The sequence below is a fragment of the Bufo bufo genome, chromosome 1, assembly GCF_905171765.1.
Source record: "Bufo bufo chromosome 1, aBufBuf1.1, whole genome shotgun sequence".
Lineage (NCBI taxonomy): Eukaryota > Metazoa > Chordata > Amphibia > Anura > Bufonidae > Bufo > Bufo bufo.
In genome coordinates this window covers 307,781,510-307,795,681 of record NC_053389.1, presented here as the reverse complement: position 1 = coordinate 307,795,681, position 14,172 = coordinate 307,781,510, and the positions used below count along the sequence as shown (strand labels likewise).

At 44.6% G+C, this 14,172-nt stretch overlaps 1 protein-coding gene across 1 annotated transcript; it reads left to right on the top strand.

Annotated features, from left to right (window-relative positions):
• The first annotated feature begins 4,717 nt into the window (after window positions 1-4,717).
• Window positions 4,718-8,555, top strand: LOC121006316. Its single transcript, XM_040439138.1, has 4 exons — window positions 4,718-4,898; window positions 5,109-5,268; window positions 5,627-6,022; window positions 8,417-8,555. The coding sequence occupies exons 1-4, from the start codon at window positions 4,754-4,756 to the stop codon at window positions 8,553-8,555; spliced, it is 840 nt and encodes a 279-aa protein (XP_040295072.1). The 5' UTR covers window positions 4,718-4,753.
• Window positions 8,556-14,172: the final 5,617 nt, after the last annotated feature.

The following is a 14,172-nucleotide window of genomic DNA, read 5'->3' as shown; positions in this document are numbered from 1 at the left end:
TTTAAGTAGAGAGAAATTCTTATTTGGTACACAATTTGAATCGCAGATGTGCTAAACATTATCTTGACACTAGGGATGAGTGAACCGGAACTTTGCAAGTTCGAGTACCCGGACCCGAACCCAGACTCTTTCACTGAAGTCTGAGTTTGGGTTCGATGTTCAATCACTGTTATCAACTCCCTTCATCCACTTGATCGCGCTGCAGCAGCTTCTTCTATCTTCACTGAATAGGACCTGCGATGTACAAGATGACGTCACTGCGCTTTACAACTTGGTGACGTCATCACACATATCGCAGGTCCTTTGGCAGGTCCTGTTCAGTGAAGATAGAAAAAGCTGCTGCAGCAGCAAGATCAAGTGGATGAGGTGAGTTTTTTAACCCTCTATATGGCCATATTGTTTTGCATTCTGTCTTAAAAATGCTATTATTTTCCGATATAACCATGTTATAAAGTAAATAATAAAGTGAAGTTTTGGTCCCCATTGACCCGAACTTTGACCTAAAGTTTGTCCGGCGAACCCGAACTTCCACGGGTTTGCTCATACCTTCTTGATACTTTAAGGGGTTCTTGGGAAAGATTTAAATGCACACAAGCAATCTATTAAAGAATGTGAGCAGGTCTAGTTGCCACCACTTGCTAAGCTGCCTAGGGAGATGAGAGGACAGAGCCTCACTACACTGCTCTATTCTTTGGCTCTTCCATATTCTACATATTGGTGAGTTTTCCTGTCAGGCTGCTCAGCCATGATAGCACATAGTAGAGAGGAGCACATCATTATCATCTACTGTAGAGCAGTATAGTGTATAGTGAGGCCCAGCTCTGCAAGTGGAGGCAGCCAGCCCTGCCCAGATTCTAGAATACGTTGCTGGTGGGCATTATAAACTATTTCTGGAGAATCCCTCAATGTGTTAAACACACTGTTTAAAGGGGTATTCCAGGATTTTACTATTGCCAATCAGCTATTCCGGAGTAGCTCCAGCATCAATAGTTGGCTCTTAGTCTACACAGATCCAACCATTGTGTAGGAGTCAGAGTTGGTTACTGCAGTGCCAGCTGTCTGGACTACACAATGAATAGCGCTACGAAGTTCCGATGCTGGAGCTACTGCAGAACAGCCGATTGATAAGGGTGCATGGTGTGGGACCCCTCTGATAAGATATTTATGACCTTTCCTGATGATAAGCCATTAATGATAAAATCCTGGCATATTCAGTTAACTTGACACATTCAAAAGCTTGTGTGGTGTTAAGTGTGAATTTAAAGTTTGCTGTAACTGCATATAGTTATGTCTTTCTTTGAGTTTTCACCTATTTCCACATATATCAAGATAAAGTCAGGTGTTTTTTCAAGCTGGTTATCTTGTCCTATATACCTCAGGATACTGCAAAAATGGTGTAAGAAAGTACATATCTGTTTTCAACATATGCTAAATTAATGTTTTCTACATCCATCCATGCTATACCTATTCTAAAGATTCCCATCTAAGGGTACTTTCACACTTGCGTTTTTCTTTTCCGGCGTTGAGTTCCGTCCTAGGGGCTCAAATCCGGAAAAGAACTGATCAGTTTTATCCCCATGCATTCTGAATGGAGAGTCCGTCCTTCAGGATGCATCAGGATGGCTCCGCTTCAGTCTTTTCGACGTTTCCGTCGAAATGAAAAACCGTAGCATGCATAATTTTCTTCTCCGTCTCAAAAGCCGTATCATTAGCCGTAACGCCGGATCCGTCCTTAAGTCCCATTGATTTGTATTAAGGACGGATCCGACTTTAAATCTTCCGGAGAATGACGCATCGACTGATCCGGATATCCTGTCTGCGCCTGCGTCGGATAGAGGAGGAGCAAGTTTCGCGCCATCCTGTCTGGATCCAGCCTGCGAGGGAGTCGGGTGCAAGCCATAGAAGGTGAGTATATCTTGTATTATGACTGAAATAACTCATATAAACAGCTCCTATGTACTTATTGATAGGAGCTATAAGTACATAGGAGCTGTCAGTACTGAGTGCATGTTAGGAGTAGTAGTCCTGTCTACTGCTACTCCTAGCATCCACTGTGTACTTATATTAACTGCATACCCCTATGTACTGTAGCATAGGGGTTGCAGGTAATATAACTACCAAGTGCATGTTAGGAGTAGTAGTCCTGTCTGCTGCTACTCCTAGCATCCACTGTGTACTTATATTAACTGCATACCCCTATGTACTGTAGCATAGGGGTTGCAGGTAATATAACTACCAAGTGCATGTTAGGAGTAGTAGTCCTGTCTGCTGCTACTCCTAGCATCCACTGTGTACTTATATTAACTGCATACCCCTATGTACTGTGGCATAGGGGTTGCAGGTAATATAACTACCAAGTGCATGTTAGGAGTAGTAGTCCTGTCTGCTGCTACTCCTAGCATCCACTGTGTACTTATATTAACTGCATACCCCTATGTACTGTAGCATAGGGGTTGCAGGTAATATAACTACCAAGTGCATGTTAGGAGTAGTAGTCCTGTCTGCTGCTACTCCTAGCATCCACTGTGTACTTATATTAACTGCATACCCCTATGTACTGTAGCATAGGGGTCGCAGGTAATATAACTACCCAGTGCATGTTAGGAGTAGTAGTCCTTCCTACTGCTACTCCTAGCATCCACTGTGTACTTATATTAACTGCATACCCCTATGTACTGTAGCATAGGGGTTGCAGGTAATATAACTACCCAGTGCATGTTAGGAGTAGTAGTCCTGTCTGCTGCTACTCCTAGCATCCACTGTGTACTTATATTAACTGCATGCCCCTATGTGTACTGTAGCATAGGGGTTGCAGGTAATATAACTACCCAGTGCATGTTAGGAGTAGTAGTCCTGTCTGCTGCTACTCCTAGCATCCACTGTGTACTTATATTAACTGCATACCCCTATGTACTGTGGCATAGGGGTTGCAGGTAATATAACTACCAAGTGCATGTTAGGAGTAGTAGTCCTGTCTGCTGCTACTCCTAGCATCCACTGTGTACTTATATTAACTGCATACCCCTATGTACTGTAGCATAGGGGTCGCAGGTAATATAACTACCCAGTGCATGTTAGGAGTAGTAGTCCTGTCTGCTGCTACTCCTAGCATTCACTGTGTACTTATATTAACTGCAAAGCCCTATGTACTGTAGCATAGGGGTTGCAGGTAATATAACTACCCAGTGCATGTTAGGAGTAGTAGTCCTGTCTGCTGCTACTCCTAGCATCCACTGTGTACTTATATTAACTGCATGCCCCTATGTGTACTGTAGCATAGGGGTTGCAGGTAATATAACTACCCAGTGCATGTTAGGAGTAGTAGTCCTGTCTGCTGCTACTCCTAGCATCCACTGTGTACTTATATTAACTGCATACCCCTATGTACTGTGGCATAGGGGTTGCAGGTAATATAACTACCAAGTGCATGTTAGGAGTAGTAGTCCTGTCTGCTGCTACTCCTAGCATCCACTGTGTACTTATATTAACTGCATGCCCCTATGTGTACTGTAGCATAGGGGTTGCAGGTAATATAATAGGAGTAGTATTTTTACGTTCGACAATATGACAACCTGTCCAATTTTTTTTTTTGACTGATCAAAAAAAAAAATCAGCCAGCTACCCAACAAGCCAGCCATCCAGCCAGCCAGCCAGCCAGACAGCCAGCCAGCCAGACAGCCAGACAGCTATCTAGCCAGCCAGCCAGCCAGATAGCCAGCCAGCTAGCAGCCTGCCAGCCAGCCAGCCACCCAGGCAGAAAAAAAATATGACCAGTAAGTATTTTTTTCGTCGGTATGTCTGTTTATTAAAGTTCAAATATTCACCTTTTTTTTTTTAAAGGCACATCTTCTTCTGCGAGCGAGGCCGGAAGCTCTCCTCCACGATCACGACACCTCCAGGATGTGGTATGTAAAGTTCATTAGCATTCCAAACTGTATATTTATTTTATTATTAAATTAATTATTTTTTTCTTTGTTTATCAGTCAGACTCTATGGAGGAGAGTTCTCCTGCTCAAGCCAGAACCAGAGGAAGAGGGGAGGAGGAAGTTGGGGGTGGAGGAGAAACGGTTTGTTAATTTTTGGTTTATATTTTTCAAAATTTTTTATGCCTGTATTTTTTTAAAATATATATATATATATATATAAAATCACAAATAACGCAGCAGCACAATCAGACCACGTGCACTGGCTGAAATTTCTCACAGAGGTAGGCTTCTCCCCCACGATACGTACTCAACAAATGACGAGGCAGCACTTCCCGCTTTCGTTGACAGGTTGATGACCCCAACAAATTTTTTGCAGCAATGTTTCGGCCTACTCAATGAGGCCTTTGTCAAGCTTGACAAAGGCCTCATTGAGTTGGCCGATACGTTGCTGGGCAAAAAGTTTTGGGCTCGTTACCCTGGCAACAAAAGATGGAATTTTGTGCCTCGTCATTTGTTGAGTATATATATATATATATATATATATATATATATATTTATTTATTTATTATTATTTTTTTTTAGCCATCTCGTCCTGTTGCCAGTGAGAGAGGTCATCAAAGATCTTCCAGAGGACGCCGTGGAGCACGTGGCGGTCGTGGTCGTGTGAGTATTGTAAATTATTTTAATTTTTCTATTTTTTTTTTTTTAAATATTCCAAAAAAATGTTATTCCATTTTTTTTTCTTCTTTTAGGGATCCCAAACCTCCACCAGAAGGCATGAGGAGGACGTTGAAAGATTTTATATTGACAATGACCTCCTCATCCATATGGTGGAGGAACGTACACCGTTGTGGGACCACACCGACCGCCGCCATGCAGACCATCATCTTACACGGCTCCTCTGGAACGAGATCTGTGCGGCCATTGTCCCCAACTGGGATGACCTCCGAGAAAGGCAACAGGGCCAATGCCGTAAGTATAAATATATTTGTAGATAGCAGACATACATGTTAAAAATTTTTTTTTTCAAAAGTGGTTTACAGTATAATTTTATTATAAGCACCACTTAATTTTTTTAAAAAAAAATTTTTTTCTTATTGTGGCTGTTTAAAGTACAATTGTAAACCAACTTTGATTAAATCACTTATTTTATAGATCCTAATTTGATTTATTTCTTTCTAGGAGACACGATCATGGTTCGGTGGCGCTCAATCAGGGACCGCTACAAGAAGGCCTTTAATGAGGAACTTCGGCGCCCGAGTGGGTCAGGAGGAGCCTCAAGACACGTATACCGCTATTCTGCCGCCTTGGGGTTCCTACGAAGGACCCTGGAGATGCGAAGGTAAGGTATTTGGTGTCTCTAAAAAAAAAAAATATCAAACTAGGTGTATGGCCCAGACAGACTGTCATTAGGCACTTTGTCTTCGACATCCACATTGTATTTAGTGTAGTAGAGAGTAGCAATGTGTGCTTCCGATTTTTTCATTAGAAGTTGTTTTCCAAAAAAAAGGCTATACTGTACATAGACACTTCCTTGAAAAATCATTTAATTCATGGCCTCTATTTATGTACAGTATGTTTCTCTATTTTTTGGAATGTAACCTCCTATGTCGTTTCAGAAGTCTCTTTGCTAAACCTCTATCCGACTGTTTCTCCCATCCATTAAAAATTCTAAATTTATTTTTTTCTTTGCTTCACAGAACATCAAGCAGCACTCTTGCGCCCGAAGTTCCTCAGGAGGCGGTCCCTGAAGAGCAAGCCGCCGCGGGTCCCTCTCGCCCTGCTCCTACTGCTTGTCAGGAACACCATGTTCCCCTACTTGTGCCCTCTGGCGACGTAACGATGGCAACCATGGCACCACTTTTTGAGGCCCTCATGCGTCGCCAGAGGTCAGGTAGGAGCCGCCAGGCTAACTACGAAGACCTCACAAGGCTCATGTATGAGTCCTTGGCGGGGATCACAAATAGGGTTGCATCTGTGGAGGATCATTCGCGTCGTCTTCAGATGGGGGCGGTGTTGACGACACAAATGAGTCCGATGCATCACTATCTTGTGTCGTTGTTACCTGCGCTGGAACGCTTATCACCCGACCAGCAGTATGAGGCCAGAAGACAGATGGACAGCGTTTTGTGGCAACTGGCACACCGCCCCACAACCATTCCCCCACCCCAGCCCTATCCCCCATCCTACTCCTATCCCCCATCCTTCACCTATCCCCCATCCCACACCTATCCAACTTTACAGCCCCACCAGGCTCAGCATTCCCACCCTCCCCCTCCCCCTCCCCCTCCCCACAACCCACCCCCATCCCAAACCCCCGAGCTCTTTTCTCAAAGCTTTTCTTCTCCTCCTTCTTACTATGCTCCTTCCTCTTTCACCACTCCCTCTACTCTTGCTCGGGAAACTCCTTCTCCTGCCCAATCCAGTCTTCACACTCCCTCTGTGCCACTTGCATCAACACGCACTTTGTTGTCCACAGTGGCAGAAGAACAACAGGAGAGAGTGGACCCAAACCAATCACTTTCCTCCACCCCCCACCATTTCCTCAATTTGTAACTTTGTGTTTTATTTATTTTATTGTTATTTATAATAAATGTTATTTTTTGGTTTAAAAAATCCAAGAACTGTTTTTTTTTTTTTTAAATTAAGATAGATATTTTAAATTTTTTGACAATTAAAATCTCCCAGCACTGGTGTAGCGACACAACAGATTGTCGCTCCACCAGCGTTGGTAGATTGAAAGCTAGGTGTCTTATAGGCCAGAAATTATCTCCCAGCACTGGCGGAGCGACACAACAGATTGTCGCTCCTCCAGCGTTGGTAGATTGGTAAGAAAGCTAGGTGTCTTATAGGCCAGACATAATCTCCCAGCACTGGCTGAGCGACATAACAGATTGTCGCTCCTCCAGCGTTGGTAGATTGTAAAGCTAGGTGTCTTATAGGCCAGACATAATCTCCCAGCACTGGCGGAGCGACACAACAGATTGTCGCTCCTCCACCGTTGGTAGATTGCAAGAAAGCTAGGTGTCTTATAGGCCAGACATAATCTCCCAGCACTGGCGGAGCGACACAACAGATTGTCGCTCCTCCAGCGTTGGTAGATTGGTAAGAAAGCTAGGTGTCTTATAGGCCAGACATAATCTCCCAGCACTGGCTGAGCGACATAACAGATTGTCGCTCCTCCAGCGTTGGTAGATTGGTAAGAAAGCTAGGTGTCTTATAGGCCAGACATAATCTCCCAGCACTGGCGGAGCGACACAACAGATTGACGCTCCTCCACCGTTGGTAGATTGCAAGAAAGCTAGGTGTCTTATAGGCCAGACATAATCTCCCAGCACTGGCGGAGCGACACAACAGATTGTCGCTCCTCCAGCGTTGGTAGATTGGTAAGAAAGCTAGGTGTCTTATAGGCCAGACATTATCTCCCAGCACTGGCTGAGCGACATAACAGATTGTCGCTCCTCCAGCGTTGGTAGATTGGTAAGAAAGCTAGGTGTCTTATAGGCCAGACAATTAAAATCTCCCAGCACTGGCGTAGCGACAAAACAGATTGTCGATCCTCCAGCGTGGGCAGACAGTCTCCTAACAGGACTGATTGGAGCGACACAAGTATGTGTCGCTACTCCAGCGTGAGCACATCAATATATTAAAATAAAATCACAATTAATATATTAAAATAAAATCACAATTACGTATAAAAAATATTTATTTAACCCAAAATGCTATTGAAATCAAATACAACACACTGTAACCATCAACCAACGGGACAACAAACATAAATTAACGGTTATTTGAAAATTAATCCAAAATAGTTTATAAAAATTGGTCCTGCCAGTCCACCCTTCCAGCTTCTGTACAAAAATAATCTGCAAACGAGTCTCTCATCCGTGCAACCGCTACAGTTGACCGATGTCGACAACTTTGAATGCTCGCGATCTCGCTGTCCTCGGGCACCTGTTCCAAATTGAGTGGTTCTTTATGAAGGAGGTAGTTATGTAACACCACAGCACACTTGACAACCTCGTCTACTGATTCAACCTTCAGGTGAATAGGTTTAGTGAAAATCCTCCATTTTGCGACCAAAATTCCAAAAGTGCATTCTACCATTCTTCGAGCCCTGGTCAAGCGGTAGTTGTATGTGCGTTTTTTTAAATCTAATCCGCGGCTGGAATATGGTTTAATTAGATTTCCACACATTTGAAATGCCTCATCACCAACCAATACAAACGGCATGGGTGGGCCATCAGTACCTGGCAGTGGTTGAGGGAGAGGAAAATCGAATTGTCCATTATATAGACTACGGCCCATATTTGAATTTTTAAACACCATTGAATCGTTTGCGCGTCCATAGGCCCCTACGTCCACTGCAACAAAACGATATTGAGCATCTGCGATGGCCATCAGTATTATAGAAAAATATTTCTTATAATTGAAAAACTCGGATCCGGTTCCGTGAGGCTTGATGATACGAATATGTTTACCGTCTACAGCCCCTATGCAGTTGGGAAACTGACAAACATCCCAAAATCTTTCAGATATTTCTTTCCAATGCTGTTGAGTTGGATGTGGGATGAATTCATCATGCAGTTGTTCCCACAAAACACGGCATGTCTCCTTTACAATTATTGAAACAGTTGATATCCCAAGGCGAAATTGAAAATGGAGTGAGCTGAAACTTTCTCCACTTGCCAAAAACCTAAAATATAAAAGAAAAAAATAAGTGTATAAAAATTATTAATAAACAAGATAATATACAAGGTATATCAATTGGACGCAATTTTAGTGCACCCCTACATATATTTAGTTTGGTCAAGATTTTTTTTGTGGCCAATGTAATTTTTAAAAAAATTCAACAATAAATGTTTGTTCTCCATGGCGAACAATATTCATCACAGTTCATAAATCTTTAATGACGAGTATATTGATTCAAACTTTTCCAAAACAAGATGTATAATTACAAAAAAAATAGATGAGCATCAATTGGGCCCAAAACACTTTGTACAGTGATCCCAGAAAGTACAGTGATCCCAGAAAAAGTAGATTTGGATTAAAAAATGTATGGCTTCACACTACCAAACAGCAGCTTTTGAAAATTTAGACCAAATATTGGTATAATATGTAATAAAGTATAAACTTTACCTTATCGTCAACAATAGGCGTTCTGCTGGGGAAACACAGCGACGGAAAGTGGTGTCTTGCCTTTGAATGTGAGGTGACACACGTTGTAGAAGATCATCGAAACTTTCTACCGTCATCCGTAAATAGGTAAAGAATTTTTCTGGATAATCCCTCAATTCAGGAAATAGAGTTTCAAAAACTCCCCTTCTTACTCTTGCAGAGGTTATTGGATGCACCCAATAGCGACGCGTTTTACGTCGCCTGGCTTGAAGACGTCTTCTCCATCGTGAAACCAGAATTAAAGCCTGAAATCCAAAACGAATATGGTCCGGCATCATCTTTGCACTCTGCTGAAGGAACTTCTGAGTGGTAAGTGAACTTTGCTGGTCTTTTATAGCCAGTTGTAGTATTTGCTTTAACAGATTGCATCTTTTTGTGACCTTCTCTTATCTTTTATAGACAGTTTTAATATTTGCTTAAAAAGATAGCATCCTTAATCTCTAAATTTAAACGCCGGATCCGTCTTTCCGTCTAAAAACGGAAGCAAACGGAATAGACGGATCAGCTTTTTAGACGGATCCGACGGACGGATCAGTCGAAAATTGACGACTGAAGGAAACTGAACGACGGATCCGGCTTTTCTAACAGTCGACGGAAGGACGGATCCGTTGCAGTAAAACTGTGCGGCGGTATGCGTTTTGTCGGATCCGGTGGCCAATTCCGGCGCCGGAACTGTTTGACGGATCAGTCTGCCGCAAGTGTGAAAGTAGCCTTAGGAAAGACAGCAGGTTCCTTTGGAACTTGGCAAAGCTTTCCTTATAGACAGTAGTTTGAAGCTGGGCTGTAGTGTCGGTAAGCTACAGTTCTGACTCCAACTCCGACTCCATTCGATCAGAATCTGATTCTGACTCTGGCTCCTACTCTGACTCCAGCTCTGACTCTGACTCCTTCATAAATGGTAAATAATTTAGTATTCCTGTAGTAAAATGTAAACATTGGGCTTTTTCTTACCATCATTTAAGTAATCAGGCTACCTAGATAGAAATTAAACCATATTTATTGGAATACAATTTCTGAAATTCTTGGAGTTTTCTCAATTCCTGTAAGTAAATATGCAATACACTCTGCATTTAATAACTGGAAAACACTTCATAATTATAAGAAATCTATTTGTCCTCAGTTAAGTTAGAAAATATCTCAATGTACAGTATGTCCTGGAAATGGAGACAATTGTGTGCAAGTCTAAATGGAAATAAAAGAAAAATGTAAAATGTGCCATATTCAGTGCTTGCCTTAAAGGGGTTATCCGACTTAAATATATTTTTTCTAATTACTGTTATTATATTCTATTAAACCATTCTTTAAATCACTTACATTATCTATCTATCTTTCTCTGTTTGGCCAGTTCCCTTATGTGAATTCCTTATGTCATGTGACCCCCGACGTCATCAAGCTGGCTCAGGTGATGACGTCTCGTTTACAGGCTTCTCCCTGCTTGAGGGAGTGGCCAGGCTCTGTAAACGAGACGTCAGAGCCTCTCGTGCCCGCCCCTCTCCAGCTCTTCTCACACTGCATCAGCAATGGTATGCGATCGCTCATGCGCGGTACCTACCAGAGCCGAGGCGATCTCTTCTCCGGCAGCAGGGTATGTTTCTCCCTCCTGCACTCACTGGGCTAAGAGTTAGTGTGATCCCCTCTGCGTCTGGGGATCGTACTTACACCCATGTTACCCTCCACAACTACACATTCTACAGTTACCACCCCCTGGGAAAAATAAATATCTAATTGTCCATCATATTTATTGCTATAGCTATATATAATCCATATCTGCCACCAATATATATATTTATCTAAGCAATATCCATATTGAATATATATTAGAATAATATAGATATTGCTTAGATACAGATACTGCTTATGGTACTTTCACACTAGTGTAAGGGTACTTTCACACTAGCGGCAGGACGTATCCAACAGGCTGTTCACACTGTAGGATCCGCCCTGCCGCTATTTGGCCGTGCCGCTGGACTGCCGCTCCGTCCCCATTGACTATAATGGGGATGGGGCGGAGCTCTGGTGCAGCACGGCAGTGCATGGTGAGAGGTCGCAGGACTAAGTCTACTTTCACACTTGCTGCAGAGTGAGCCGGCGAGCAGTTCCGACGACGGAACTGCCTGCCGGATCCGGCATTGCAAAACAACTGAAGGATGGATCCGTCCTTCTGGTCTGTGCATGCGCAGACCATGAAAACTGTGAAAAAGACTGCCAGACGGATCCGTCCATCCGCATGACAAGAGGATAGACGGATCCGTTCTTGCAATGCATTGGTAGACAGATCCGTTCTTGCAATGCATTGGTAGACGGATCCGTTCTTGCACTGCATTTGTAGACGGATCTGTTCTTGCACTGCATCGGTAGATGGATCCGCTCTTGCAATGCATTTGTAGACGGATCCGCACCTGGATCCGTCTACAAATGCTGTCAGTTGTCACACTGATCGGCGGATCCGGCAGGCAGCTCCGACGACGGAACTGCCTGCCGGATCCGGCATTGCAAAACAACTGAAGGACGTATCCGTCTTTCCGGTCTGCGCATGCGCAGACCATGAAAGGTGTGAAAAAGACTGCCAGACGGATCCGTCCATCCGCATGACAAGCGGATAGACAGATCTGTTCTTGCAATGCATCGGTAGATGGATACGTTCTTGCAATGCATTTGTAGACGGGTCCGCACCTGGATCCGTCTACAAATGCTGTCAGTTGTCACACTGATCGGCGGATCCAGCAGGCAGCTCCAGCTGCAATGTGACAGAAAGATCTTCTGCCAGTGTGAGCTAGGAGATGATCGTGTGTGTTTTTTTTATGCAAAGTGCAGAGCAGGGGGCGGGAAAGGTCAGGTTGTTCACGCCCAGAAATATTCATGAGGGAGAGCTCAGGCTTTGTTGTTATACGCCCCCTCAGCATGTACTTCAGCATGTAAACACAGCAATGACAGAACCATGAGAAGGTGGACATATGGGTTTAAACTTGATTAAATCTAGCTTAACCAAATTATGTGTATGTCCTGATGGGTTTTAAGAGGTTTTAGTTTATTTTTTTCATTAACTCGGATAACCCCTTTAACCTCTTCAGGACACAGGGCGTACAGGTACGCCCTGATGTCCTGGTACTTAAAGGGTTTCTACCACTTCGTTTTCACATAATTAGCTTTCAGACACTAGCGATGCGCCGATGATGTCATAGTCCTCCGAGGAACAGGCGCAGTGGAGATGTCTGTGCAGAAAGCGGTCAGACATTCACTGCGCATGCGCCGAATACAGACGCGCACGGGGAGGATCGCATTCCGGAGGAGATGGGCGGGCTGGAGGGCCGCGCTGGGCGGCGGCATTTTGTGAAGGTAGACCGAGCCTCTAGGTGCTAATGACGCCCCCATAGCACCTAGAGGCTCATTAGCATATTAATAAAAGTTTGTTTTTTAGCGAAACGGCTGCACAATAAGCTATTATATTAGGATTGTTTGGTAGAGCAGACACTAGCGGATCGCTAGTGTCTGAAAGCTAATTATGTGAAAACGAAGTGGTAGAAACCCTTTAAGGTCACAGGGCGTCCTGTGACCCCCCCATGTATACGATCGCAGAAAACCGCAGGTCAATTCAGACCTGCGGTTTTCCTGCATTTCCGGGTTATTCGGGTCTCTGAGGACCCGATAAGCCGGAACAGGATGGTGATGGTGGTGTGATTTTACCCCACCAATCACCATCCTGCGATCCTGAGTGGTGATGGTGACATCACCTCTCAGGATCGCCTCTGATTGGTTGGTGGGTGGGCCGGCGGCAGATTCAAAAGTTGCAAGCGCTCCTCTCCTCCTTCCTTTGTGTTCCGGAGCCGGAGGAGAGAGGAGCTGCCTGCACGTCGTCCGTCTGTGCCAGCATCACCCCATCTGTGCCTCCCAGGACCCGATCTGTGCCCCAGCACCCCCCATCTATACAGCAGGTACATAGGGAAATCATAGGGAAAGTTTGGGTTAGGCAGGGAAAATAAAGGGAAAGTTAGTTTGAAAAACTTTTATTGCATCACCCTAAGTTAGGGTGTCTGGGGTCCACAGCTGCCGCTTGCCCCCCCTGCCCCCCCCAACTTTTTTGGGGTGCAGGATTTTTTATTTTTTTGTGTACGCTGACTGTGGCCAGCACTCTTAGCGTCCGGCCACTGTTAGCGCATTGCACACCCCACCGCTGATCAACTTCGGACGGTTGATCAGCGGTTTTGAAAAAAAAAAATCACATTTTTTGCCCTTTTTTTTTTTTTCTGTTAGTTTTAGGGTAAGTTCGTGGACACCCGTGTCCCCACACACACGTACACCAAATAAAGATTTACACACACGCACATACACACGCAGACACACACTCCCCTATGGCCCGCCGGACGTTCTCGGCCGAGGAGGCATGCGCCCAGCTTGCCTCCGACTCCGAGAGTCCCAGTGAGGACGAGGATGACCCCACTTTCCTGCTATCATCCGCGTCCTCCTCATCATCTAGCGATGATGATGAGCCCCAAAGGCGGCGGAGATGCCGCCAGGCGGAGCAAGGGGGCCGCCATGCTAGGGACCCTGTGGCCCAGCCTAGTACGAGCAGCTCTGGGGCTCGTACTAGTTTTCCGGCCCACCAGTTAAATCCACCGGAGCACCCTGCCGGTGAACCTGTCTGGTGTAGCCCAGAGCGATACGAGCCCGTGATTCCTGATTTTGTAGGCCAATCAGGAATCCAGATTTCCACAGTGGGCTACACAGAATATGACTTTTTTTGTAATTTTTTCAGTGACCCACTGGTAAATCTGATGGTGGAGCAGACAAACCTGTACGCCCAACAGTTCGTTGCTCAACAACCGGGCTCCTTTTTGGCCAGGCCGGTCAGTGCAGCCGAAATGAGGACATTTTGGGGCCTTGTGCTGCATATGGGCCTGGTCAAGAAACCTAGTGTCAGGCATTACTGGAGTGGGGAAGTCCTCTACCAGGCCCCATTCCGATAATGCAGCATGTCACCCCAAGGTGATCCTGCCTATGACCGTCTGTATAAAATACGGCCGGTCATCGATCATTTTGGGGACAAATTTGTACAGGCCTATGTACCTGG

Excerpts from the sequence above, each read along its gene's own strand:
- LOC121006316 (XM_040439138.1), top strand. The coding sequence starts at position 4,754 with ATGGTGGAGGAACGTACACCGTTGTGGGACCACACCGACCGCCGCCAT. Across the intron at positions 4,899-5,108 it reads AAGGCAACAGGGCCAATGCC|GAGACACGATCATGGTTCGG; the intron begins GTAAGTATAAAT and ends ATTTCTTTCTAG. Across the intron at positions 6,023-8,416 it reads CGCTTATCACCCGACCAGCA|CCCCTATGCAGTTGGGAAAC; the intron begins GTATGAGGCCAG and ends TACCGTCTACAG.